General features: G+C 37.4%; 2 protein-coding genes across 4 annotated transcripts; one reads left to right on the top strand and one right to left on the bottom strand.

The window, feature by feature from the left end:
• ublcp1 (ubiquitin-like domain containing CTD phosphatase 1) lies at nucleotides 1-10,073 on the top strand. Of its 3 annotated transcripts, none has more exons than XM_053478377.1 (12): nucleotides 1-82; nucleotides 569-637; nucleotides 872-1,036; nucleotides 2,178-2,269; nucleotides 2,558-2,643; nucleotides 2,749-2,864; nucleotides 3,250-3,348; nucleotides 6,188-6,225; nucleotides 6,444-6,542; nucleotides 7,406-7,522; nucleotides 7,633-7,760; nucleotides 8,671-10,073. In XM_053478377.1, the coding sequence occupies exons 3-12, from the start codon at nucleotides 883-885 to the stop codon at nucleotides 8,696-8,698; spliced, it is 957 nt and encodes a 318-aa protein (XP_053334352.1). In that variant the 5' UTR covers nucleotides 1-82; nucleotides 569-637; nucleotides 872-882; the 3' UTR covers nucleotides 8,699-10,073. The 3 variants fall into 3 exon arrangements, with proteins under 3 accessions (XP_053334352.1, XP_053334355.1, XP_053334354.1); XM_053478380.1 differs by having other exon boundaries at nucleotides 30-82; nucleotides 594-637; XM_053478379.1 differs by lacking the exon at nucleotides 1-82 and adding an exon at nucleotides 343-432.
• A 315-nt stretch (nucleotides 10,074-10,388) lies between these two features.
• On the bottom strand, nucleotides 10,389-15,884 carry il12bb (interleukin 12B, b). The gene is made up of 9 exons (XM_053478381.1): nucleotides 15,743-15,884; nucleotides 15,493-15,577; nucleotides 14,387-14,659; nucleotides 13,686-13,788; nucleotides 13,436-13,605; nucleotides 11,474-11,649; nucleotides 11,244-11,359; nucleotides 10,772-10,802; nucleotides 10,389-10,673 (listed from the first exon to the last, which is right to left on the bottom strand). Exons 1-8 carry the CDS (start codon nucleotides 15,746-15,748, stop codon nucleotides 10,775-10,777), a joined length of 957 nt encoding a protein of 318 aa, XP_053334356.1. The 5' UTR covers nucleotides 15,749-15,884; the 3' UTR covers nucleotides 10,389-10,673; nucleotides 10,772-10,774.
• Between the last annotated feature and the right edge of the window lie 9,684 nt (nucleotides 15,885-25,568).

Genomic DNA, 25,568 nt, shown 5'->3' with positions numbered 1-25,568 from the left:
GGTAGAACAAAATAAATGGAGAACGAATGACGGCGAAGAAGAATTTGGTCCATGGAAATCATGAAAATGAACTCAATTTAATGTAAGTGAAATTATTATTTTTAGTAGAAGTATCATTATCAAAATAATAATGATGACTACAATTAAAATCATAAACTCGCAGTCGCGCATAAATACAGGCAAACTCGGCATATTCCCGCTTTAACGGCGATCAGTCGGAAATGGCTGTGTCTCAAATCACCGGCCTTTAACTCCTCAGAAGGGCTTCCTCTAAAGGAACAATATGGCGTCTGTACACTATTTAGTGCACTTCTTATGCTAAGGCAGCCGATAAGGAGTGAGCCGGTAGCTAGCGAGCTACTAATGTCAATACAAAGAGAATTAGCTGTTTCTCTCAGTTTGTGTCTGTGGAGCTGTGATGTGCACGTGACAGTAAGAGTACATCTAAGTCAAAGTGCAGCAAAGATTTTAAAACACAGCTAGTTAGAGTGATTAAGAGTGATTTGTAGTAATATGATGATGATGAAATGATGAAATGGTTATTGTGTGTGTGTGTGTGTTTTTACAGATTTAAGAGTCTGGTGTGTTCTCAGGTGCAGATTGTGTGTAATGTGATCCAGCTTCCTCCTGTACAGAGGTATTAATGAGGGGTATTTCCATCAGAAAGCCACACACACACACACACACACACACACACACACACACACACAGAGGGGTCAGGATTTATGATTAATGTGTAATGCATGACATGTTTAAACAATCACATTTAGGAGATTTTTTATTATTTCTTTTCATTTATCCAGTGCAATTTACTGTCCTCGCTCGACGTCTGAACAAGCAGGAGTTTATTGATGTTTTTTTTCCTCCACAGATTTTCCCATCATGTCCGTGTCAGTGATAATAAAGTGGGGAGGACAGGAGTACTCCATCAGCGCTTTGTCTGAAGAAGACACGGTGTTGGACCTGAAACAGTCCATTAAATCCCTCACTGGAGTCCTGCCTGAGCGCCAGAAGCTGCTGGGACTGAAGATCAGAGGTAGAGACCTCTCGAGATCCTATTCGAGAGTCCGTTCAGTCCCTTATGTGTGTGAATTTTACACCAGATAATAAACAGTTTGGCTTCTACCACTTACGGTCTAATACTTTTACAAATTGGTCGTCTAATCTAAAGTGTCATACGGTGAATAGTTTCATGACTGATGTACACATAAGTGTTTGACCGTGTCAAAGATCCAACCAGCTCAGGAGTGTCAAAACCCCTTTAATTACACTACAACCGTCCAGAAAAAAACAGTCATTCACTAAAATATCTAGTTGGACTCGCTTTTTGCTTAAAGTAAGGCACACAATTGCAGTGAAATCTTTTTAAACCATATGAAATTGCCTGCATCATCAGGGAAGAAGAAAACCTCAATAATAGTTATAATCAGGTGATTCAGTACATTTAGGTGGTCAGCTGACTTCATTTTATTGCCCCATAACGTTGCTGAGTCTAGACCTGAGTAACTGACCAACCCCAGATCATAACATAACAAGATCATGTCCCCAGAGGCTTGTACAGTGGGAGCATAGCTTCATGTCCTTCCCTTCCCATCACTCTGGAATAGGCTCAGTCTGGACTCATCAGGTCACATGACCTTTTCCCCATCAATCCAAAGTCCAGTCTTTATGCTCCCCAGCAAACTGAAGGCTTTTTTTCCTAATTAGCCTTACAGATAAGTGGTTTTCTTAAGGCTACACCTCTGTTTAGTCCCAATCCTGCAAGTTCTCTTCACATTGTGCGTGTGGAAACGCTCTTACTTTCACTATTAAACATAGTCGTGAAAAAAAAAACACATTCCAACCACATTTCTTCCTTAAAGGTTATGACTCCTTACTATCCTTACTAGGTTTTAATAATGTTTTGGACATATTGGAGCGTTTAAAAAAAAAAAATCTCAGCAAGTCATTCATGGTGGTTAGCACTCTTGTATCTTAGATTAGATTATCTCTCGGGTTAGATCTTCCATAAGCGAGGTTTTATAAACTGCAGAGGAAGTTTATAAAAAGATAAACTCAGAGAAAGATTCAGAGAAAACATCAATGATGGCAGTGTAATATAGTTTGGAGACGATTTAATAATTTGGAGAGATGAGTCGGTCTCAGGGTAACCATGGCGATTTGATGTTTGTCTGCAGGTAAACCAGCTGACGATGACATCAAGCTTGGCCTCCTGAAGCTTAAACCCAACACCAAGATTATGATGATGGGAAGCAGAGAGGAAAGTCTGGTACGATATGTTATGATGGAGAAGAAAGTTTTTAATCTCAGAAAGAACGAACACAGATCGAATAACAAATAACAGATCGAAAGAAATGTGATCGAATAGAATGCAAGTTGTGTATACACATAAAAGCACAAAATAAAAGAGTGAAAAACAAAATGTTCAAAATGTCATCTTTACATTCGGTTCCTTAGTTAAAATTTTTTTAATAAAATCTATACATTTATTTAGTTACATTTGACTCGAAAAATGTATATCTTTTGTAATTGGTCTGTTATTGGTTTTTCCCCAAAGGAAGATGTCCTGGCTCCTCCTCCTGAAAGTGATGATGTCATCAATGACTTCGACATCGAAGAGGAGGTGATCGAAGTGGAAAACAGGTGCGTTATTAAAAATTCACCTGAACCACTGGCGTATGTTTATATCGCTGTAACACCACATCTTTACCCTTAAACTCCTGTTTATTCCTGAACGTTTGTACACAGAGAGGAGAACCTGGCTAAGATCGCACGCCGCATCAAAGACTACAAAGTGGAGGAGATAAGCCCGCCCAGAGAGGGGAAAAGATTACTCGTGCTTGATGTCGATTACACGCTGTTCGGTGAGACGGGACAAGTCAGGATTATTGATATACCATACATACACTGTCTGTTTCTGTGTCTAGGCTAGTTTTTATCAATCGATCTATCTTACAAACAACATGTTTATGTATGTGATTAAGTAACTATGTACCCCCTGGGAATGTGTTGAGAGCATGAACGGAGATCACTTACACACTGAATGTTAAATTTTGGGAAACATGACTTGTTAAAGTCTAAGACTTTACGAAGGGTCTCCACTGCATCGTCATCATCATCACTCAACTATCAGTGCCAAGTCTAACCCAGATTCTGAACAACGCCAGTCCAGGGAGGACAACCGTTCCAACTCTGAGTATAACATGAGCCAGGTTGTTATTTATTGTGAATCCTTTCGTCCATGTTTAGATCACAAGTCGTGTGCAGAGACGGGGCAGGAGCTCATGAGGCCGTTCCTCCACGAGTTCCTCACGTCTGCGTATGAAGACTACGACATCGTCATCTGGTGTGAGTGCTCAAGACTTCCTGTTTCATAATTACATTTTGACATTTTTGAAAGCTGGGAGTGAATTCATCATCTCAAACAACATACTTAAAAATTTCAATTAAATTTTATTTGTATAGCACTTTTAACAATTGGCATTGTCGCAAAGCAGCTTTACACATTCAAAAGAATTATTTAAGTCTGTATGGAATTTAAGTGTGTATGAATCAAAATGGTCAGATTGTCTCTGATGAGCAAGCCGAGGGTGGCAAGGAAAAACTCCCTGAGATGGTAATAGGAAGAAACCCTGAGAGGAACCAGACTCAACAGGGAACCCATCCTCATCTGGGTGAAGCAGGAATTGATCTACACTCATACTGTGTGTTAGGAGGCTGGAAGTTCAGTATAACAGTTGATGTTAATTGATGTTAATATGGAGTCCAGGTGGTTATTGGAGACTCAGGTGGACTTGTAGGAAATTCCAGTCCTGAACTATCGAGTAACTGCAGCCAAGTCGAGTCCTCAGAGAAACAAATAAAAAAAACGTTTCTCAGTTTCAGTGTTGTGACATAATAAAACATAATTCTTTGAGAAATTCTCTCCTCTCTCTCTCTCTATATATATATATATATATATATATATATATATACAGTGGTGTGAAAAACTATTTGCCCCCTTCCTGATTTCTTATTCTTTTGCATGTTTGTCACACTTAAATGTTTCTGATCATCAAACACATTTAACTATTAGTCAAAGATAACACAAGTAAACACAAAATGCAGTTTTTAAATGATGGTTTTTATTATTTAGGGAGAAAAAAAATCCAAACTTACATGGCCCTGTGTGAAAAAGTAATTGCCCCCTGAACCTAATAACTGATTGGGCCACCCTTAGCAGCAATAACTGCAGTCAAGCGTTTGCGATAACTTGCAACGAGTCTTTTACAGAGCTCTGGAGGAATTTTGGCCCACTCATCTTTGCAGAATTGTTGTAATTCAGCTTTATTTGAGGGTTTTCTAGCATGAACCGCCTTTTTAAGGTCATGCCACAACATCTCAATAGGATTCAGGTCAGGACTTTGACTGGGCCACTCCAAAGTCTTCATTTTGTTTTTCTTCAGCCATTCAGAGGTGGATTTGCTGATGTGTTTTGGGTCATTGTCCTGCTGCAGCACCCAAGATCGCTTCAGCTTGAGTTGACGAACAGATGGCCGGACATTCTCCTTCAGGATTTTTTGGTAGACAGTAGAATTCATGGTTCCATCTATCACAGCAAGCCATCCAGGTCCTGAAGCAGCAAAACAACCCCAGACCATCACACTACCACCACCATATTATACTGTTGGTATGATGTTCTTTTTCTGAAATGCTGTGTTACTTTTACGCCAGATGTAACGGGACACGCACCTTCCAAAAAGTTCAACTTTTGTCTCGTCGGTCCACAAGGTATTTTCCCAAAAGTCTTGGCAATCATTGAGATGTTTTTTAGCAAAATTGAGACGAGCCTTGATGTTCTTTTTGCTTAAGTGGTTTGCGCCTTGGAAATCTGCCATGCAGGCCGTTTTTGCCCAGTCTCTTTCTTTTGGTGGAGTCGTGAACACTGACCTTAATTGAGGCAAGTGAGGCCTGCAGTTCTTTAGATGTTGTCCTGGGGTCTTTTGTGGCCTCTCGGATGAGTTGTCTCTGCGCTCTTGGGGTAATTTTGGTCGGCTGGCCACTCCTGGGAAGGTTCACCACTGTTCCATGTTTTTGCCATTTGTGGATGATGGCTCTCATTGTGGTTCGCTGGAGTCCCAAGGCTTTGGAAATGGCTTTATAACCTTTACCAGCCTGATAGATCTCAATTACTTTTGTTCTCATTTTTTTCTGAATTTCTTTGGATCTTGGCATAATGTCTAGCTTTTGAGGTGCTTTTGGTCTACTTCTCTGTGTCAGGTAGCTCCTATTTAAGTGATTTTTTGATTGAAACAGGTGTGGCAGTAATCAGGCCTGGGGGTGACTACAGAAATTGAACTTTTAACTGTGATAAACCACAGTTAAGTTATTTTTTAACAAGGGGGGCAATTACTTTTTCACACAGGGCCATGTAGATTTGGAGTTTTGTTTCTCCCTTAATAACATAATCTTCATTTAAAAACTGCATTTTGTGTTCAATTATGTTATCTTTGACTAATAGTTAACGGTTTTTGATGAGCAGAAACATTTAAGTGTGACAAACATGCAAAAGAATAGGAAATCAGGACGGGGGCAAATAGTTTTTCACACCACTGTATATATATATATATATATATATATATATATATATATATATATATATATAAATAAATATATATATAAACAGCAAAACAGTTAGTGGTGCATTTAATAATTATATATGTACTTTAATTAATTTAATAATATTTATAAAAAAATATAAAAATGACAATTTTCAATTGTAAAGATTAACAAAAAAAATTCTCTTAAAGGTCATGTTTGTTTTTCTACCTATGATGTGATTGTTTAATGATAAAATTCTCACTGGTATCTATAACAGTATAGAATTTAATACCGAAGACAAAGTACTTAAATATTATAATGAGCCCTAGTCATAGAAGTAAAGGTGCCTTTTGGAAACGTACAGAAAAAATATCTAATTAATATGACTTCTCTCTTTTTTTTTGTTGTCTGGTATACTTTAACTAAATAAGTACTTTAATCACTATGTAGTTTAAACATTCAATCATTCATCTAATAAATTTATATGTTGTGTTTCTTTGAGTTTGACAAATGGATCTTTAATATATTAAATAAAACTTGTCATCATTTCTGAGAGACGAGATTACAGACTAAACGTTTTCATTCCTGCTTTTGTTTTTTTTTACAGCTGCAACAAGTATGAAGTGGATCGAGGCCAAAATGAAAGTATGTCTATCGCAGAGTTTCTCCAAAAGTTTTAAAACTTTGAATTGAATTTAAAATTAAATTCAAAGGTGGTTACAATTTAAGAAACTGTTTCGGAAATCTCATCTGTTTATCTGTGTGTGTGTGTGTGTATGTGTGTATGTGTGTATGTGTGTGTGTGTGTGTGTGTGTGTGTGTGTGTGTGTGTGTGTGTGTGTGTGTGTGGTGTTTTATCCCAGGAGCTGGGTGTGTCTGATAACCCTAACTACAAGATCACCTTCATGCTGGACAGTGGAGCCATGATCACAGTACACACACCTAAAAGAGGCGTGGTGGAGGTGAAGTCACTCGCTCACACGGGCGAACATTGTTTTTCTCACGAGCAAAGCGTTTACACCCAAATGTTTTTTTTGTTTTTGTTTTATTTTCGCACCAGTCTGTACATAAACTCTAGAGACTGTTGTTTGTATAAATAAATAAATAAAATCCCAGCAAAAACATACATTTCTAAAAGACCTGAACTTATCTGGCATCAACATCAAGTCCATGGAATTAATTTTTCCCGATTCTGATGTAAACATGGGCTAAAGTTGTGTGATGATTTTATTTGTTTATTTATTTTTGTTCTGCTGCGACATGATTGGCTGAGTGAGCAGGGCTATAGATGTTCCTATTAAGTATAATAACATGCCATGGTGTCAGGATTCACAGGGACTGAGGGAGTAATGATAGAATAAATGAGCGCATCGATTTAAAAAAAACAATGATTGATTAACATTTTTTACATTTATTTAAATTTATACAATTAACCACTAAAACTCACTCATCTGTTCTGTGGCATTTATCTCTTTATTAATTTATTAGTTTTTCAAATTAATTATATTTAAAGTTCAGGAAAATGTACTGTTGACATTTTTTTTTAAAGTGTAATAAATGCCTGATGTTTACAAAGTCAATAAGTAATCACGGTAATTACTCATGGCCTCAGTATTGGCCCAGGTCCTGAGCACAGCTCGTCTCATATCGATCTGACCCTGACCCGTCCCGTATGGCATGTGAGATTTAATCTCATCATGAGACACTGAACAGTTTCAGAGCCGTGTGAAAACTCGAGCGAGGTCTAAACCCACTGTAGTGCAAATAAAAACAGGAACACAGACCTGAGTCGATTGTGGTTTACGGATCTTTGCTTCTTTCTCAGGTGAAGCCGCTGGGAGTGATCTGGGGAAAGTACAGAGAGTTTTACAACAGAAAGAACACCATCATGTTCGATGACATCGGGAGGAACTTCCTGATGAACCCACAAAACGGACTGAAGGTACGAGGAGCACCTTCACCACCAGTGCAGCTCAGATACGGAAAATACTACTAATATTACTGTTATTATTGTTATCATCATCATCATCATCATTTCATGTCTGTGTGTAGATTAGACCGTTCATGAAGGCACACTTAAACCGTGAGAAAGACAAGGAGCTTCTGAAACTGTCTCACTACCTGAAGGAGATCGCCAAGCTGGACGACTTTTCGGGTCTCAACCACAAGCACTGGGAAAGGTTCGTGTGACGCGCGTCCTCACTTTAATCCAAAAGGGTCTCGAGGTCTGATCGGCACTTGTATCCCAGACGCAACACTGGCGCTCTTGGATTCATCTGATTCAGCAGATCTTCTCTACGATGTCGTTGTAGTCTCGTAAGGGGCGTTCAGATCAAACCGGGACTTTTGAAAAATCTGGTGAATGAAGGTGTAAAAGTGATTGACGTTTACGTACGACTTCAAGCGCAGTACAGTGATGGGACTCTTAGCCGAAGTAAAACGTGAAGTGTATCAGGGGATTGTATAGAGAAATAAAGGGAGTTTTTACTCTCAGAACTGTGTTCTGTTATTCTGCACAATCAAAAGTCCCGCTTTGACCTTTTTATGTTCTAGATGGCTAGATTTTAGATTGAAAAAGCAATAAATGATGTCATTATACATAAACATTCTACACATTGTTAAAGGTTATGTGTAAGGAATTAATCACCCCGGGGGCATGCCGGTGTAGGAAGTTAAATAACAAGAGGGTGGTGTAGGAAGCTTCCCGGTGCTGTGCGAAGTCACCGTCTCCTTCCCCGAGACTGATGGTTACATCATGACCCGTGTAGACCCGTTTTATTGCTTTTCTACCGCAGCAGTTTACCCTGATGTTGTTTAGAGTAATATATTTATGAATATGAATAATAATGATTCATCCCTAGCAGTGGAAGGAAAAATTAGTTTGCCACAGATTAAATTGGTACAAATAAAAATGTATAAAAAGCAAACTATTTAATCTTTAAACATGTTTGAGGCGGAGTTAAATCTTAACAATAATGTCGTTGTGTGTTCATTCATTGAGCTTTTACCAGCTCTGTAAAAATCACACTGTGGATAAGATATGATGATGATGATGATGATGATGGTGGTGTTTTCCTTTGACCCCTGCAGGTACCTCTCAAAGAAGCAGAGCCAGTGAAGCAGCTAGAACATTCATCCTCAAGAACAAACCAACACCAAACACCTCCTACTCTCTCTCTCTCTCTCTCTCTCTCTCTCTCTCTCTCTCTCAGTGCTCTCTTTATCGTCACACTCGGGATAAAACAAGCAGCACCTGTAGTGCGAGCGTAGCAGTCTTCCCTCTCTTCTTCGTCTCTCCTTTAAGGTCCTGAACGCTCAGCCTGTCCCGGGAAAAGAGACGTTGTGTATATATACAGTATAGATAGACATACACAAGTGACATCGTGAAAAAAAAATTAATCATGTTAGAAGTCCATCGTACAAATATCCCGAGCACTTCTTTACGTTTCGGAGGTGAAGGTCGCTGATCAGTTCTGTGTTTTTCCTCCAGTCTGACACCATGCTGAAGAAGACCAGGTTCAGTTTTGGGGACTTTTTGTGTAACAGACGGGGGGAAAAGCTTTTACATGGCAACATGTGACATTAAAACATGCTGATGTTGGAAAAGCAGAACGGTTCGAACAAGGCAAAATAACAAAACAGAATTCATGACAACTTGCTTACAAACACAAAACAAAAAACTCAACGACAAAAAAGGAGGAATAAACCAAATAGATAAAAATAGAAGATAAAACACACACTACCAAAAACCATAAGAAAAACATTAAAAAGGCAACAAAATAATATTTTTTAAAAGAACATAAAGCACGAACAAAAAAAAAAGAAACAACAGCAAATAGAAAAACATGAGAAAAATAAATACATGAGAGGAAAAATGATAAACGTAAAAACAACAAGGCTAGTAAACAGCAGAACTAAAAAAATAAAACAATGAAAGTATAATAAACACGCAATAAGCTCTCTATTTTTTTTCTCTTTCTCTCTCACCTCTCACTTTTTCTGTCTGTTTTTTCTCTCTTGCTTTCTGTCTCTCAATCTCTCATTCTTTTTAGTTTTCCTCTCTCTTATAAAATTAGCTGCTTTTTATTTTTCGAGCTCACAGCGGAAAGTTCGTTATATCTTTCGTTCGAGTATCTTAAGGCTTTACATCGACACACTTGAGTTATTTATTATCGACTCATTGATGATTAATTTATAGCGTTTATTGTTTATAAACTGTTTTGTGTTCAGGTGCTGATCTAATGTTTTTTTGTTTGTTTTTGTTTATTTGGCAGCGAAAAAAAAATAAGAATAAAGATTTTGGTTTACATTTTTGAGAAGTGACTTTTTTTACTTTGTGTGTGTGTAGACGTGTTTAACTGTGTGTAACCTCTCGTCGCTGCCTGTCCTTATGTGGCATTTTGTTATTTTTATTCCAACGACACTGACATGAGCGCCGAGTCTGCGGCCGCGACTCGAATTAAAAAAATAAATAAAGATTTTAAAACAAGTGATTTTTGAGTGAGTTTTGTTCTTGAATAGTAATAAATTCAGGATGTGAACTCTTGGAGCATGTACCAAACTGAAGTTCTAACAGTCACTCGGCTCTTCGATGTCACATGCTTGAATTTACCTACAAAATCGATTACATTTTAGCCACCAAATAATAATAACTTAGGCTTCAAACCACGCAGAACTCATTCAAAGCCGTCAAGAACCGTCTAAGAACTGTCACTATTCACCTACTAACTGCTGCAAAGTTCCTACTACACCTTGAAATTTGCTCCAAAATGTCCAGACCAGAAAATGACTGTTCATACCATCAAGAGTAAAATAATGAAGATGCTTTTATTACTTTAAATCAGTTTCAAGGAAGTAAATAAACACCATAAACAGAAAGAACAAAGAGAGGTTGCTTATGTCTCATACTTTAATAATAAATAATAAATATGAAAGTGCTGCAAAATAAAAATAAAGAACAAATAATAAAACAACATTACACCGGCGTATCACTTATTATTTTCCTATATAAACACAGACTGATGTACAGATCTCATACTGGAAACACAGTCTGGTCGTACCATAGTCCCATATAAGTGGCCCGGCTTCTGGTCCTGTCAAATAAATAAACAAAACACATCGTAAATACCTAAAGTGTATTATATTAATAAAGTCAGGAATATTTCAAGTTCACGTTGTTATCTACTCTTACCTTTTATTTTTTCGATTTGTGTTTGATGACCCTTGGTGGAGAAAAGAGAACGTTAGGAACCAGTGATATAAACGTTCTAAGACAAATGAATAGGAACACCTGCACATCATGTGACCGATCATGTGACCGGCTGTTGGTGGTTTGAGTCATTCAGAAACCTCCCAGTTGTGATCAGGGCCGTCAGGAGAGCATGTTCAGGCTCGAATAACCACTTTTTATAACCGTGTCAAGCAGAAAAGCACCTCTTGAGCTGGAATCTGAGTGGCCAAGAACAGACTAAGACCTGGTGATCAGATGCTTTTCAGCTCACCGCGGTTATAAAGAGCGGGTATTTGTAGTGGTTTCCGTTTCCTTCCTGACCAGGGTTTTTGGAAATACTCAGACCAGCCCCCCCAAAAAAATGATGTATATTTATTGAAGATTTATTATTTTTATTTACAGAAACTGGAGAAGATCAGGGAACTGGACTCACTTGTGCTGGCTCCAGTCACTCCAGACTTTATTGGTCAGCAAGTCCTGAGCTCTCACACAGAACGTGTAACTCTTTCTGCTGGACACTTTATAACGGGTCTCACTAACATACTGGCTCTGAAAGTAAAAAAAAAAGAAAGAAAGAAAGAAAGAAAGAAAGAAATCAGGTTTTTGTGTCATTTAGTTGGAACTAGAACTAGAACACTTTCATGGTCTAGAACATGTGCTTACTTCTGACCGGCCTTCTCCCTGCTCATGTGACGCCTCATCACAGTCTTTGCGATGTGACACCACTTTCACTTCGTAGCGCAGCGGGAAGAATGTACACGGTTGGTTCCATGTTTTGGGAATTTCCCATTCGAACTCATTGTTTTCAGCCTTGGTGATGTCGACCTTTCCTGGCTTGACTGCACAAAAAAAAAAAAAAAAAAGTCAGAATCGCAGTGACTCATGAAAAAAGTGGAGGTAGGTTTTGAAGCTTTTTGGAACTGTTGAAGGACAACCAACACTCAGTTCCCACATTTCTTCAAACTTGTATTATGGAAGCTGTTTTACTGTATTTACACACTGATTAACCTGAGGGTTTGGTGAAATCTCTCCATTTATATAATTTATCTCTTTACTGCAGGGGTTTACTCAGTCTAGACCATCACTAGGGCTGGATTCCAGTATAATGATAATCATGGAAGGTTTCGAATGCTGGTTCCTGGATGGTTAACATGGTAACGCGCGTATTACGTTTAGCTTTTATAATTTTTTTTTTTAATTATAGATTAAATATGATTGTGCTATAAATGATGTTCATGTAAGGTCAACATCATCATGGTTGCAAGAATAAACATCAAATTGACTTTAAGTATGTGATTCGAGGGAGGGGGGGATAACAAGTGCTTAATGGGGGATTAAACGTTCAGGATTATGTATTCAAATAAATGTCTACACACTATAATCAATACTTTTATCACCGAAAGGTGTTTGCCTCGTTACTTAACACTTGGTAAGCCTTCGATTGTGACTTAAACTGCAACAAAACGTTATCGCTACTTCATACGTCATAGCATCTTAGCTAGTGAAATATACTTAAATCTAGCTAAACGTATTTATAATTTGTTTATAAGTTTACAACAAACCCAATGTAAGATCATTACGCCGATTTCTAATCAAATGTTACTAAAAGTTTTATTGAAAATGTCTTGTTCAACTGGCAGATAATTTCGCTTCTTTCAATAAACAAATTCCTAAACTTAAAAAAATTATGACTCCGTAGAGCTATAAATTTTTTGTTTAAAACTGTAGTAAAATTAGGTTAGAATTAAGCTTAATTTTAGATTTTTTTTTGTAATTTTTTTTTCTTAAGAAAGTGTAGCTAAATAACTATTTTAAATATTTTCACTATGCTAAGATATAATAATTTTCAGTGTAATGCATTGACGTGACTCGCAATTGTAAATTGATTTAACTTACATTTACTTACACACTATCTAAGTAAGAATTTACCTACAGTAAATTTGTCATTTGGTTTATTGGTATATAATTGTGCAAATTTTAGGCACACATTTCTAGAAATAAGCAAAATGCCTAAAACTTGTATAATTTTTATTTTATAAACTAATAATAATTGTATAACTATTATGTCTTAAAATAGGATTAAATGTCATACATTTTATTTTTTGGTTGCTCATTATTTCTTATAATAAGAAACATTTTTAAAAGTTTATAAAAGACTAAAATAATTTTTTAAAGACTATATAGTATACAGTATACAGATCTATTTTGTATAATCTATTGGCATTGAGAAAGTAAACGCAGCTTAGAATATATAATAGCACCGTATAGAAGAACATTAATCAATAAAAACATTAAGGTACAAAAGGCTTTGATCTCTAGACGAACAACAACAACAAGAATAAGTCTTGCTGAAAGTGAGACCATCGCGGACAGACGTCATAATTATAGCTTTAAAAAGATACTGGACTAAAAACATGATGTGATCCGAGGTCCTAAGATAAAGAGATTTTTATTCATACTTTTTTCAATATATATTCTTTATAATTTAGTATATATTTATATTAACCAGGCATAAAAAAAATTTATGTAAATGTACCCAAACATGTTAACAGTTTTTAGGAAAGTAATAAATCTAAAGTAAAACTGGTTCAGTGTTTAGAACAGTGGATTCCCGTCAGCTCTTACTTATGTCATGGATGAAGAAGGCCCTTTGGTGCTCCTCTAAGCGGTACTGGTTCCGGACCAGCAGGGTGAGGTTAATGCGGGTCACCTCCTCAGAGAAGGGGCACTGCATGTCCTCGCACGTCAGCCCTGCGTTATCGGCGTCCAGCCAGCAGTTAATGACAGTCGAGTTCCTGAGGAAGAAACCTCAATCAACAAGGAGGCTAAAGAAAACACTGCAGCTGGTTTGATCGATGATTTACGTTCTTCTTACCGGAAAGCTTGGAAAAACACCACCACGCCGTTCCTTATAGGATCCCATTTCCATGAGCAGTGGAACGGCCCGCTGTAGTTCCTCGCTACGCAGGTAACCAATTCTAAGGTGAAAGAAAGATTTCCATTAAAAAAAAAAAAAAAAAAACGTTTTTAATCTTAATAGAAAGGTTTTTTTATATCAAATGAATAGATTAATTAAAGAAACTGGAAGGAATGTTTTAATGCGACAGTCTGTGACTGGTTGTTTCTGTAACAGCCTCAGCAGCGACCTCATTTCCCCTCTCGTCTGTTCTGACCACTCAGCCTTCAGCATCAGCAGTTACTAATCACCGCCTGATCATCTCTCATCATCTGTACCTGTTTCTCACTGGGGCAGGACTTAAGTTAGGAGGTTTTTTTTATGTTTGAATGATTCATAGGTCACTGTGTGACTTATCAAACAAATGTTTATCAGAAACTGCTCGGGGAACAGGTACTGGACTGGTAGTTCAGGAAGCACTGAGAACTATTTCTCAAGACTACAATAAAAATACAAAAATGTTTTCAAATGTATGGTCAAGTCTGTTTTTACCATTTTAAATACTTTTATGTTAAAATAAGTTTTTCCCCTCTCACTTTTAACAAAATATGATTTTGAAACATTGTCTATTTTTTATGTAAGTACATTATTCGGTGCTTTTAAAAACACAATTAAATCACCTTTGTTGTCATTTCGTATCAGGATGGCCTTCTCGAAATCCAGTGGACTGACGAGCACCAGCGTGTGGTTCAGAAGGTCTCCTGATGCGCTGTGGCAGGTGAAGTTTCCTCCCAGCATGGCCTCGATGGTGACTTCGATACTGTTCCCCTTGGCAGGGATGCTTTGTTGGTTTTTCTTCCAGCTGACCTCCGTGCCTTCAAACTGATCACCACAACTCAGTCCAACTGACGTCTTCTGTTCCATCGGGTTCCCGTTTACTTCCAAAGCAATAACTGCGACAAATAAATCCCAGAATAAGACTTTAGACAATCTGGATTTACTGAATGCTTTGAAAGTTGTATAAAGAAATGTGTTACCTTTTAATGAGTTAATGTTGTCAATATTTTATGTGAAAAAGTATGAAAAAGTCTAAAATCTAATGTCTGAGGGACAAAACTTTATAGCTCACAGAATTGTCAAAACTTTCTCTTTACAAACTTTTGAAGGTTTTACAGAGATTTGCGAAATAGCGCTATGTCACACAAATTTCATTTTTGGATATTACATTTCATTTCTTCATTGCTTTTGTTAAAAGTGGATATTAATCCTTACAAACTTAATAAAATTTAGAAATGAACCTGTAAAAACAGCAAACTTTCTTTTATATGAGGTCCGAATAAAACATATGAATCAATATTTACATAAGATGTGCAGTATTCATACTAAAGTTATGAGAAAACGAACAAAAATGATTAAAAACTAGTACTTTTATGAGGTTTTTAACCGTAATCAGTTTCACATTTCCTCCCCAAATACCCCATCAGGCTTCAATTATACGCTCCTCTGCAGCTGCGATCTGAGGCCAGAATGCTGAAACATGCCTCCTAGGCTTCACAAAGTTTTATCCGATGCTGTCATAGAGAATTAAAGTACTTTATAAGCTACACAGCATTGAATCTACATGGAATGTTCTAAAAAAAATAGGTGTTTATACAGTACTGTATTGAAAAATAAATTCATTATTCAGGTCACAAAAGTAAGGAATAAGAACCAGGAATAAGAACGAGTAAAAAGTTTGCTGCAATACGTAGTGTAATGTAATAAAAAAAATGAAGTTATTAGTCACCGTGTGGTTTGATAACCCGCAGCGTGCTGCCGTCCCCGATATGAAGAAGACCGAGATGCAAGGCGAAGATGTAAATAAAATGCATCTAAACACATAAACACACTCATTATTCGCTGTATAAGATCATACACATATAGAGTTGATGTGTGTGTGTGTGTGTGAATAATAGAATAAGAACAAAAAATAAGAGGAAGATCATAAAATAAATACACAAACATACCATTTTTAAATCTTAAACATTCAATCCTACCTTCATTCTGTTTTTTGTTCAATCCTGTCTGAGCACAATGAAGATTCTGAAACTGTTCTCAAAATGAACAACTGACTGAAGTCAGTGCAATTTAAAGGCAGGTGAGAAAAAATTCCCAGCAAAGGACGAGGAACATAATGAGGAACTGTTCAAGCCATCAACAAAAGGCATTGATTAAAAAGAAAATAAAAAAAAAACACACATCACCCTTTTGGAAATTTCAAACTTCTGACCTAATTCCTTTACCACACTGACATTTATTAAGCCCTCATTATTTTAAAGAGAGACCTTTGAATGAAAAGGGTACTTCTGCTGGTCAACATCACATGGACAGCTTTAGGATCTTTAGGGTCCTTTTAAAAGTTTTAATATTAATCTGAAAAAATAATTACAAGCTCATTAAGATCCAAACATGATTTTTTTTTTAATAGGCTAATTAAAATATATTTACATGAAATAAAAACTTTTAAAATCTTTAAAATATGATTATTATTTATTCTTGAACCCCCAAAAAATCCCTATTATTAAAAAAAAAAAATGCACTTATATACCGCGAGTAATTATTCTGTCCACAGTTTACGCTAATCTGTGTCTATGTTCTACTTTCCTTTAACTTTTACTACTAATTAATTAATTTATTGATTTACTTGAAAAGTTCATTAAATTAAGTACTGAATTACTTAATTTATTAATTTTTACAGAAGCAATAAGCCTCCCAAAGCCGAGTGTTAAAGTGATTTTAGAGACAGATCGCTCTGAGCATCATGTCTGCACTGCAAAAAAACGTATCTGAGCAAGTGGAAATATCTTAAATATAGTTAAAATTATCCTCAATTTCTTAAAATAAGATTATTCAACTTGTTTAAAAATTCTAAAATTGTGGTCATGTCTATTGGCAGAACATTTTGCTAGTTTTAGGAATTTGTTTGGTAAAAATATCATCTGCCGATATAACAATTATTTTTTTTTAAATATAATTTAAGTAGAATTTGACTCTAAATAAGCTTAATAATCTTATATTTTGTTTTTTGTAAACTTATTTTAAGAAATTATAGATACATTTAACTACCTTCAAGATATTTCCACTTGCTACACAGATACTGTACAAGTAACACACTTATTTATTTATTTATTTATTTATTAAATTGCTGTTAGGATTCTTGTTGTGTTTTGTAAGTCAGAAGAAGCAACGCAGTCTATAGTGATGTTTATTTAGGTATTTTTCCAATTATGACTTGTTTATTTGCTCTTCTCGTAGATGGAAAAGCCATGGTCAGAAAGTGCTGTTTCGAACCTGTGTGTGTGTGTGTGTGTGTGTGTGAAATTCCATGCCTCCACACGACTATTTTCCGCGCTTGTGAATTGATCAGCCACAAAAACTCTGAGCCTTAAACCAGTATCAGAGACGAAGTTACAAAAGCTGCTGAAATGAGGAAGTGAAATAATAAATGACATAACTAGGCTTAGGTAGCCTGGCCTAACATATATACACACGCACACACACACACACACACACACACACACACACACACACACATACATACATACATACATACATACATACATACAAACAGACAAGTCAGGGAAAAGGCATCAGGGGAAGTCAGAGATTCCTCTTAGTGTTCATTCTGAGCCGAGAACGCAAAGCAAAACGGGAAGGAATTGTGTTTACTCCGTCTGCGTGTAAAGTGCAGAGGTGAAAGTGATGAGTGGATGGAAGAGGAAGCGGAGTGTTTGCACAGTGCAGCGAGCGTTGTCACACAGTATGACTGTATTGATGACAGGGGGTCTTCACACACACACACACACCTACACACACCTACACACACACACACACACACATCGGCTTTTATTAATATACACTTTCACCCAAAGACACAGGAAATTCCACAGCGCTGTAACTGTAGGGGACTGTCGCTTTCTTTTTTTTTCTAAGGGAATGACCCAAAAACACATCAATATCATATTCTCGGAATATAAAGAAAGCCTTAAAATGGGGGTTTGCGGGGGTGGAGGTGGGGGGGGGGGAGGATGGGTTATGTAAGGGGACGATGACAAATATAAATCACTTGACGTAAAGACATTTCTGAGATCCGTAATGTCCGAGTGTGCTCCGGGCCTGCTAGGGTCAATCAGCATCAGCTCTGAATAAAGACACCTAATGAATAGAATCCTAATGGATTCAGCACAGTGTCTATATATATTCTATTCTATAATATATATATATATATATAAATTGTTAAAAGCGCTATACAAATAAATTGAATATAATATAATATATTTTATCGGCGTCTCCCCCAGCGCTGGTGCTGGTTCCTTCCTTCCTTCATTGTGTATTATATGTTCTACCTGAACAGTAGTTTACCTTCGCAGCTAAAAAGTGTTTTTCAAGCTGTAGCGACATTGCAGTTGTTTTAAAATGAATGAAACCCAGTCAGTGAGCTAATGATGACCAAGTGATATGTTTTTCCCTATTTGTAATAGATGCTGATTCGATTCTTGCCCCTGTTACAAATGCAACCATTATGCAAACTAGTGGTGTAACCCAACAACCCCAGCATGGCACTGGAAACGCCAGAAGGCGCGAGGGAGAAAAATCCCAGAGGTGGAAAGAGAAAAGCCCGTCTCGTCAGCGTGGCGTGTGCAAACTGGCGCTGAAGCTTCCTCAATCGTCCTGAACCTCACACAGACACACGGCTCATCCCGCTCCCATTGTTTATGATCGTATCTCACCAGACGATTACTAAGCATAAATGTAAAGCACACAGCAAAAGTAAGTACACCCCGTGGTTTGTTGTTTTAAATGTCAAACGATTTATAAGAGTGTCAGTTACAGTCATCGCGTTACTTCTAATTTATACAACACTTTGTTCCGACCGATTGTAACTGAGAGTACAGTGCTTGGTCTTGGTCTGTATTTCGAGAGCCACAAATAGCCAGAATCAAATTCCTTGTGTGTGGAAACAAACCTGGAGAATAAGACTGGATTCTGAAATGGAGCGCACCATGAGTGCTGATAACAGACAGTAACAGCACTGTGAGGTGTAACTCTGTGTATGAGTGGGCGTGTCCCAGGTGTTGTCCAGTGGTTAATGGCGTGGGTGAGAGTAGGTCTGTACGGTCCGCAGTACTGAGGAGAGAGCAGCTGTCTGACTAAACCCACATTCACACCCAGTCACAGAAGCACTTTCAGTAAAAGTTAAACAACATAGTACGTAATCGATTCAAATTTTTTTCGAAATGCATCTGAATCGTCCGTGTTCTTTTATTTATAGCTACAAAGCTAACTAGCACGTTGAAACAGTGTGTGTGTGCATTGCCAAGTTATTTATCTGCACTAGTTTAAAGACATGCCAGGCTTTTGCATGAAATCTCCAGGATTATGTTGCATTTGTATTAAAACTTATATATTTGTATTTTTGGAACATGCTTCATTTAATCAGTTCATTAGCTTCGTTTTAAATTATTATTTATTTATTTATTTTATTTTATTATTTTTTTTGTAAATTACACTTTTTGTGTCAAAGTAAAATCTTTTATTTCCGTACTCTATATCAAGCTTTAGTTCTGATGCCGGACTCAATCCGCGTCAGCACACGTTTCTGCGGAGATGTTCTACCATCCTCGAGATTCTTCTGAATTCTTTTCAGCTGCTCATGTTGTATCTCTTTATAAAAAAAAAATAAAATAGTACAGGTCAATTTTTTTAAAACTTTTTTTCCTTCTTTAGAAGAAAGCTGTTGCCTAATTTTGGCAATTTGTTGTGCTTTTGGTCATGATCATGCTGAAACATTCCTCTTCTGGTCACTGTGAGTCATCCTCACCAGGCAGTATTTTGGTATCTCCACAGGCGTTCATGGTGCTATCTACAGTATAATCTATAAATGGCACCCAACAGCGTCTGCACCCACACGGGTCCATGTCATCACACGCACTGATCCGTGCTTCCTGATCAGGTTCCCGTCAAACAAATTCATTTCTTGCTCATTTTAGTGCCAGAAAAGCAAGTAAGGGTTTTTTCCTCCAACGCCTGATGTGATGAAAATCTTTCCGCTGTTTCAGAATCTCAGATTTCCACTGATGACCTCTGTGCCAAGTCTGCAGCCAGATCAGAGCGCGATCACGCAAGTAGCGTGCACCCGGCACGGCGTGTTATTTTAGCAGCACAGCCGCTGCTCTGGTCTGATTAGCGGTACTGTAGCTCGTCCTGATTACTGCTGGTTCCTCTGATTTGTAAGTAGTTCCTGGTCGTCTCGTATCCGTTTCCATCACTGAAATGAAAAATCTGACCTTTCAGTTCCTCTGTTCTATTCAAAAGAGGAGCAAGTGTGTGAAAATGGATGTAGAAGGTAATAAGGATGTTCATTTGCACAAGTTCGATTTGTTATCATAAATGGATTTGGTGGCGTTTGCTAGTGTTAGCATTACCGCTAGCTCATTCAGTGCTTCTCTTGCAAATAAGACGATGCTGGTAATTAATTACTCACATAATTTATAGCTAACTGACTGTTCTGGGTTCGAATCCCAAATAGCATTAAATAATGGAAAGCTAGTGCACTATGTAGGACGTACAATCCCTTGTACAATCCACGCACCAAGTAGCGCCCTTAACCAGGGGTTAAAAAGGGATTTGGGATTCAGCCTCGTCTTAGACGCTAGTTAGCTTTGTAGCTCGTGTTAGCCGTGAACAGAACAACACAGACGGTTCAGGGGCGATTGGGAGCGACTTGTTCAAACGACAGTGTGTTTATGACGACATAACGTTATCAGATGTGGCCGCCGAGGGCAGACGTCATGATGTTACATACCAAAGATCAATACTGAACCTCCCACACAGGAAACTCTCTCGCCACGCCTCTTACAGTACGTGGAGTAAATACACCATAAACCTGTCGTCCTAGTGTTTGATTGGCATCTGGTGATAATCATCTCAGGGCTCGACAAACAAGTCATTCACAGATGAATTTCAAAAGTTTTGGACCTCATTCCTGATGTGCACATGCACGAATGATTATTATTATTTTTTTTACATACTTGGACTCTCTGTCTTTCTCTCTCTCTCTCTCTCTCTCTCGCTTGTACAAACACACACAATTTGTCACCCAACCAAACTCTCAGGTGTGCTTACTCTGTGCTCACCAGGGTTGCCAGATTACACTGACCCAATCGCATTGAAGCAATGATGAAAATTAAAATTAAATAAAATACCCAACTATAACAGCATCAGCATTGACACTTGCATGCAATCCATCACAAAACACATTAATAAAATTGTGCATGTTTTTGCATATAAACACAATCAAAGCATTTAGAAAAGACATGTAAATAAGGTAAAATATGAAATAAATAGACTTTAAACCTCACTTAACCTTAATTTATGATTCCCCTTGATACCGGTTGCTTTAAAAACTAAAACTTAAAACGTCTCCCTTTTCTTCTTGCTACCGTCCTTGAGAACATTCTTGGAACTCATGGTGCTACAGCTTCACTAAATCTTGCATAAAATGCAAAAAAAACAAACATAAATATATAGAAATATAGAATTTTCATATATATATATATATATATATATAGAAATATTCTAGTCATTTGTTTTAGTCGGTACCTTCTTGCTTTGAGTTGAGTAACTGTGGAGAAAAAAGAAGAAACAAAAAAATAAAGAAGTACAAATAGTCAAACAAAACAAAGAATCATTAAGCCTGATATTGCACTTCTTAATACACTGAGCATCTTTAATGTTTATTTTGTTTAAAAATGTTTAGAAGTTCCTTGCTTGAAGTGTAAATACAACATAAAATTATATTTCTCTCTTTTTTTATTTCTTATCTGATCAGCGACACAAAATAAAAACGATTCGATCCGAGTTCCGTTATCCGTTGCACTCCGATCAGCTGCTCCACAAAATGTTGTCGTAATCATGGAAATTAAAACCTATCATCATCATCATCATCATCATTTCTAATAAATGAGTTGTTTTTCTTGTATTTGTTACCAGTCACGGGGTTTTAAATAAATCCGGTTAACATACAGTAACCTCGCCAGTGTGTGTGCAGTTTTCTATCTAGCGTTGTACCAGAGTGTGTTCGCATGCTTGAATCTGATTCGCATTTAATCAAAGTGTGCATTATATTTCATGTAACAGCGCAGGTAGATCTTAACATTAATGCGCTTGTTCTAATGTCGCTGTGACTGTTGCCATAGTAACAGGGACTTACATTGCATATTTGAAGATTAATTATAAACATTTAAATTGAGTTGTTGTTTAACAAAAATTCTTTTATTATCATTGATTTTTTTAATTTTATTTTGTAAGATGTTTCTTTACCATGTATGGATGGTTTTGCGTGTTTTGTGTGTGTGTGTGTTAGTGTGTATGTGTACATGTTTAATACACATATTTGCTTAAATAATGCTTTAATAATCCAGTGCATGTTGTCAAAGTTTCATTTTCATCACAGCTGTTGCTACCTCATAAACCAGCCTGACCTATTGTTATTGTAGGGTTTCGTTTGTACTTTCTGTCACACACACACACACACGAATTTCCTCTGGGTTCTCCAGGTTCCTCCTACCAGCTAAAATTTAAAACATTCCGCTGTGTATGAATTAGTGTATTAAAAAAAAATCAAATCAAATCAATGCAAATGAATCTTTTACTAGTGCCGTGTGCTGGACCGAGCTCCCTTATATCCCCCCCCCCCCCCCCCCCAACAGCCCCCCCTCACACTCGGGCAGGCCCCGGACACTGCGACTGAGATTTCGTTTTTATAGGTGCATTCGTGTTAAACTGGGACTTATGGTGAAATTTCTGGTGAATTAAGTCATAAAGGCGATTGACGTGTACAGAAAACTTTAAGTACAGTCATTACCACATCACCGGACAGTCCTGACCTCGCCTCAAGACATCCCACACATTCGGGAAAGCCGGTAAAGGAGTTTTCGGGAGGCCGGCGTTTCTGACCTGAAGCTCCGGCGTCCTGAGAAGAGCTTCTACCTTGATGGTGTCCAAGCGCTAGTGAAACTCTGGGATAAGTGCATTAGTGTAGCAGGGGATTATATAGAGAAATAAAGGGAGTTTTCTGCACTATCAAATGTCCTGCCTTGACTTGAACGCCCATGTTATGATGGTGTCTTCAGGTCTTGTTTCTGTGACATGCTGGGGTTAAAAGACATGCGCAGCATAAGTAACGCAACACTTAATTAAAGATTGACGTAATGAACAGTTAAATACGGTGGCCCTGAAGTGCAATACAAATTAACAAAACGGAAAACAAAATAAATTCAAAACCAAATTAACAAAACGGAAAACAAAATAACTAATATCTGACTGGCCGAGAAGTGCAATACCAATTAACAAAAACGGAAAACAAAATAACAAATTCAAAACCAAATAACAAAACGCTAAATATTTTTTTTTGGAGGGGGTTTTGTTGTTTTGTTTTTGGTTTTGGTATTTTGTTTTCGGATTTGTTAATTTGGTTTTGAATTTGTTAATTTGGTTTCCGTTTTGTTAATTTGTAGTGCACTTCTCGGCCAGTCCGATACAAACCGGAAAAGGTAGGTATAGTTTGCGAACTTATAGGTATAGGAACTTGTTTCTTTATCTTTGTTTCTTGTGAGTTCTGCTTCACTTTAAACTATGATGGCCGTGAAGTGCAAAAAAATTAACAAAACTGACTTCAGGGCCACCGTAAGAACGCCATATTTGAAACCACAATAATGTTTGCACATTCATACACACAAATCTACTGCTACTACAGTACTTCCTGTATATCTTGAATGACAGATGTCTCGTCCAATTAGCGGTAAGCATTTCATTCGCTAACTATACCTACCTTTTCCGGTTTGTATCGGACTGGCTGAGAGGTGCAATACAAGTTAACAAATTTAAAACCAAATTAACAAATCCGAAAACAAAATACCAAAAACAAAAACAAAACAACAAAACTCCCCTCCTCCAAAAAAAATAGTTTTGGGTTTTGTTATTTGGTTTTTAATTTGTTTTCCGTTTTGTTAATTTGTATTGCACTTCCCGGCCAGTCAGATATTAGTTATTTTGTTTCCCGTTTTGTTAATTTGGTTTTAAATTTGTTATTTTGTTTTGGGTTTTGTTATTTTGTTTTCAGTTTTGTTAATTTGTTTTGCACTTCAGGGCCACCGTAGTTAAACAAGGCAGAAATGATAAGACTTCAAGAGGACATTAGAATAATTTCAGGTTGAATGAGAGAAGGAGAAGAATAGAGTCAGCTGTGAAGTCAGAACCTGCTTACAGGCAGAGACAACACCAAGACGTCTTGGACAATGCTAGGCTTCTGCGCAACTTTGTGTCCACAGTTTGGTGACGGCCCTATTTGATTCCAACATGACTCCACCCCCGAGCACAAAGAGAGGACTATAAACACATGGTTTAATGAGTTCAGTGTGGAAGGACTCGACCGGCCCCAACACAGAGCCCTGACCTTAACGCCATCGAAGACCTTTGGGACGAACTGGAACAGAGATTGTGAGCCAGATCTTCTCATCTAACATCAGTGTCTGACCTCATAAACGCTCTACAGAATGAATGGACACGAATTCCCACAGAAACACTCCAACATCTTCTGGACGGCCTTCCGAAAAGAGTGGACGCTGTTAGAGCTGCACAACCAAAAGGAGGACCGACTCCATACTGAAGTATAAATCGTGTACAAATCAGTTGTCCAACCTCAATGTGCACTTAATATGACGTAAATCACTTCTGATCCACTGTAGTGTTCTAATGCAGCTGACCCGAAAGTGAACAAGGGGCGTGAGAGCATCCAGGAGTAGAGCAGGTCAGATGGAAGAAGGGGGCGGGGCTTCAAAAAGGCGACAGTTAATATTGGAGAAATCAAAAACACCTGCGCGGATCATCCCAGGTTCATATGGCCACTGGATTATTTTTATTGTTTATTTTTATTTGATTTAGTGTAATAGAAATGCAGAAAGGTTAGCGGGCCTGCTAATATAATATAATGTAACATATTGCGATATAGTATAATATAATGTAATATAATAATGTAATATAATGTAATGTTATGTAATATCTATGAATCAGAGGTAGACTGTGGAATCCCCGGAGCGGTTAGTGATCCAGACGCCGTCTGCCCTCTGCACCCGTCTCTGACTCGCCCTGGTGCCCCGCCTCTGGTTGGAGATCTCGTCACATGGAGGCCCCGTGTGGTTGGTGTTTGGTGACTGGGGACGGTTCCACTTTACCATGAAGACGGTCCTGGACTGATTGTTATGATTCATGCATATTTTCGTACTTTTTAAATTTATTTCCATATTTTCTTTATTCTGTAAAGTTGCTTTGCGACAATGAGCATTGTAAAAAACAAGATCTTATATCATTTAAAACTGAATTTAATTTAATGTCATTTACATTTCTATTTTGTGCATTGCAATCTCCGGTTCGATTTTGCAGCACTAACGTTTACTGTCTGATTTGTCACTCAAGCAGCTCCATGTCTTACAGATTTTTTAAGTATTAAAATCTACAAAAGTATCTAATAAGAACTGAAACTCTGTGTAACTTGTGTAGTCGATTGTGTAAATGTCACATCAAGTGTTTTTTTTTTCCTTTACGATTTTCAGCTTCACACTCCAGTGCAGTAGGTGGCGGTATTACACCAACTCTTGCTAGCTTTTTAACGTTTATATATGTTTACCTACTGTAGACTAGGGGTTGGCAACCCGCGGCTCCTGAGCCACATGTGACTTTGGAAAAAATAAATAATGAGTATTTAATTTAAATGTATTTTATTTTACTTTTTACGCAGACGGCATTTTTGGTTTGCTGAAGATG

Source organism: Clarias gariepinus, chromosome 19 (genome assembly GCF_024256425.1).
Source record: "Clarias gariepinus isolate MV-2021 ecotype Netherlands chromosome 19, CGAR_prim_01v2, whole genome shotgun sequence".
NCBI classification, from domain to species: Eukaryota; Metazoa; Chordata; class Actinopteri; order Siluriformes; family Clariidae; genus Clarias; species Clarias gariepinus.
This window is presented reverse-complemented; position numbering and strand designations above follow the sequence as displayed.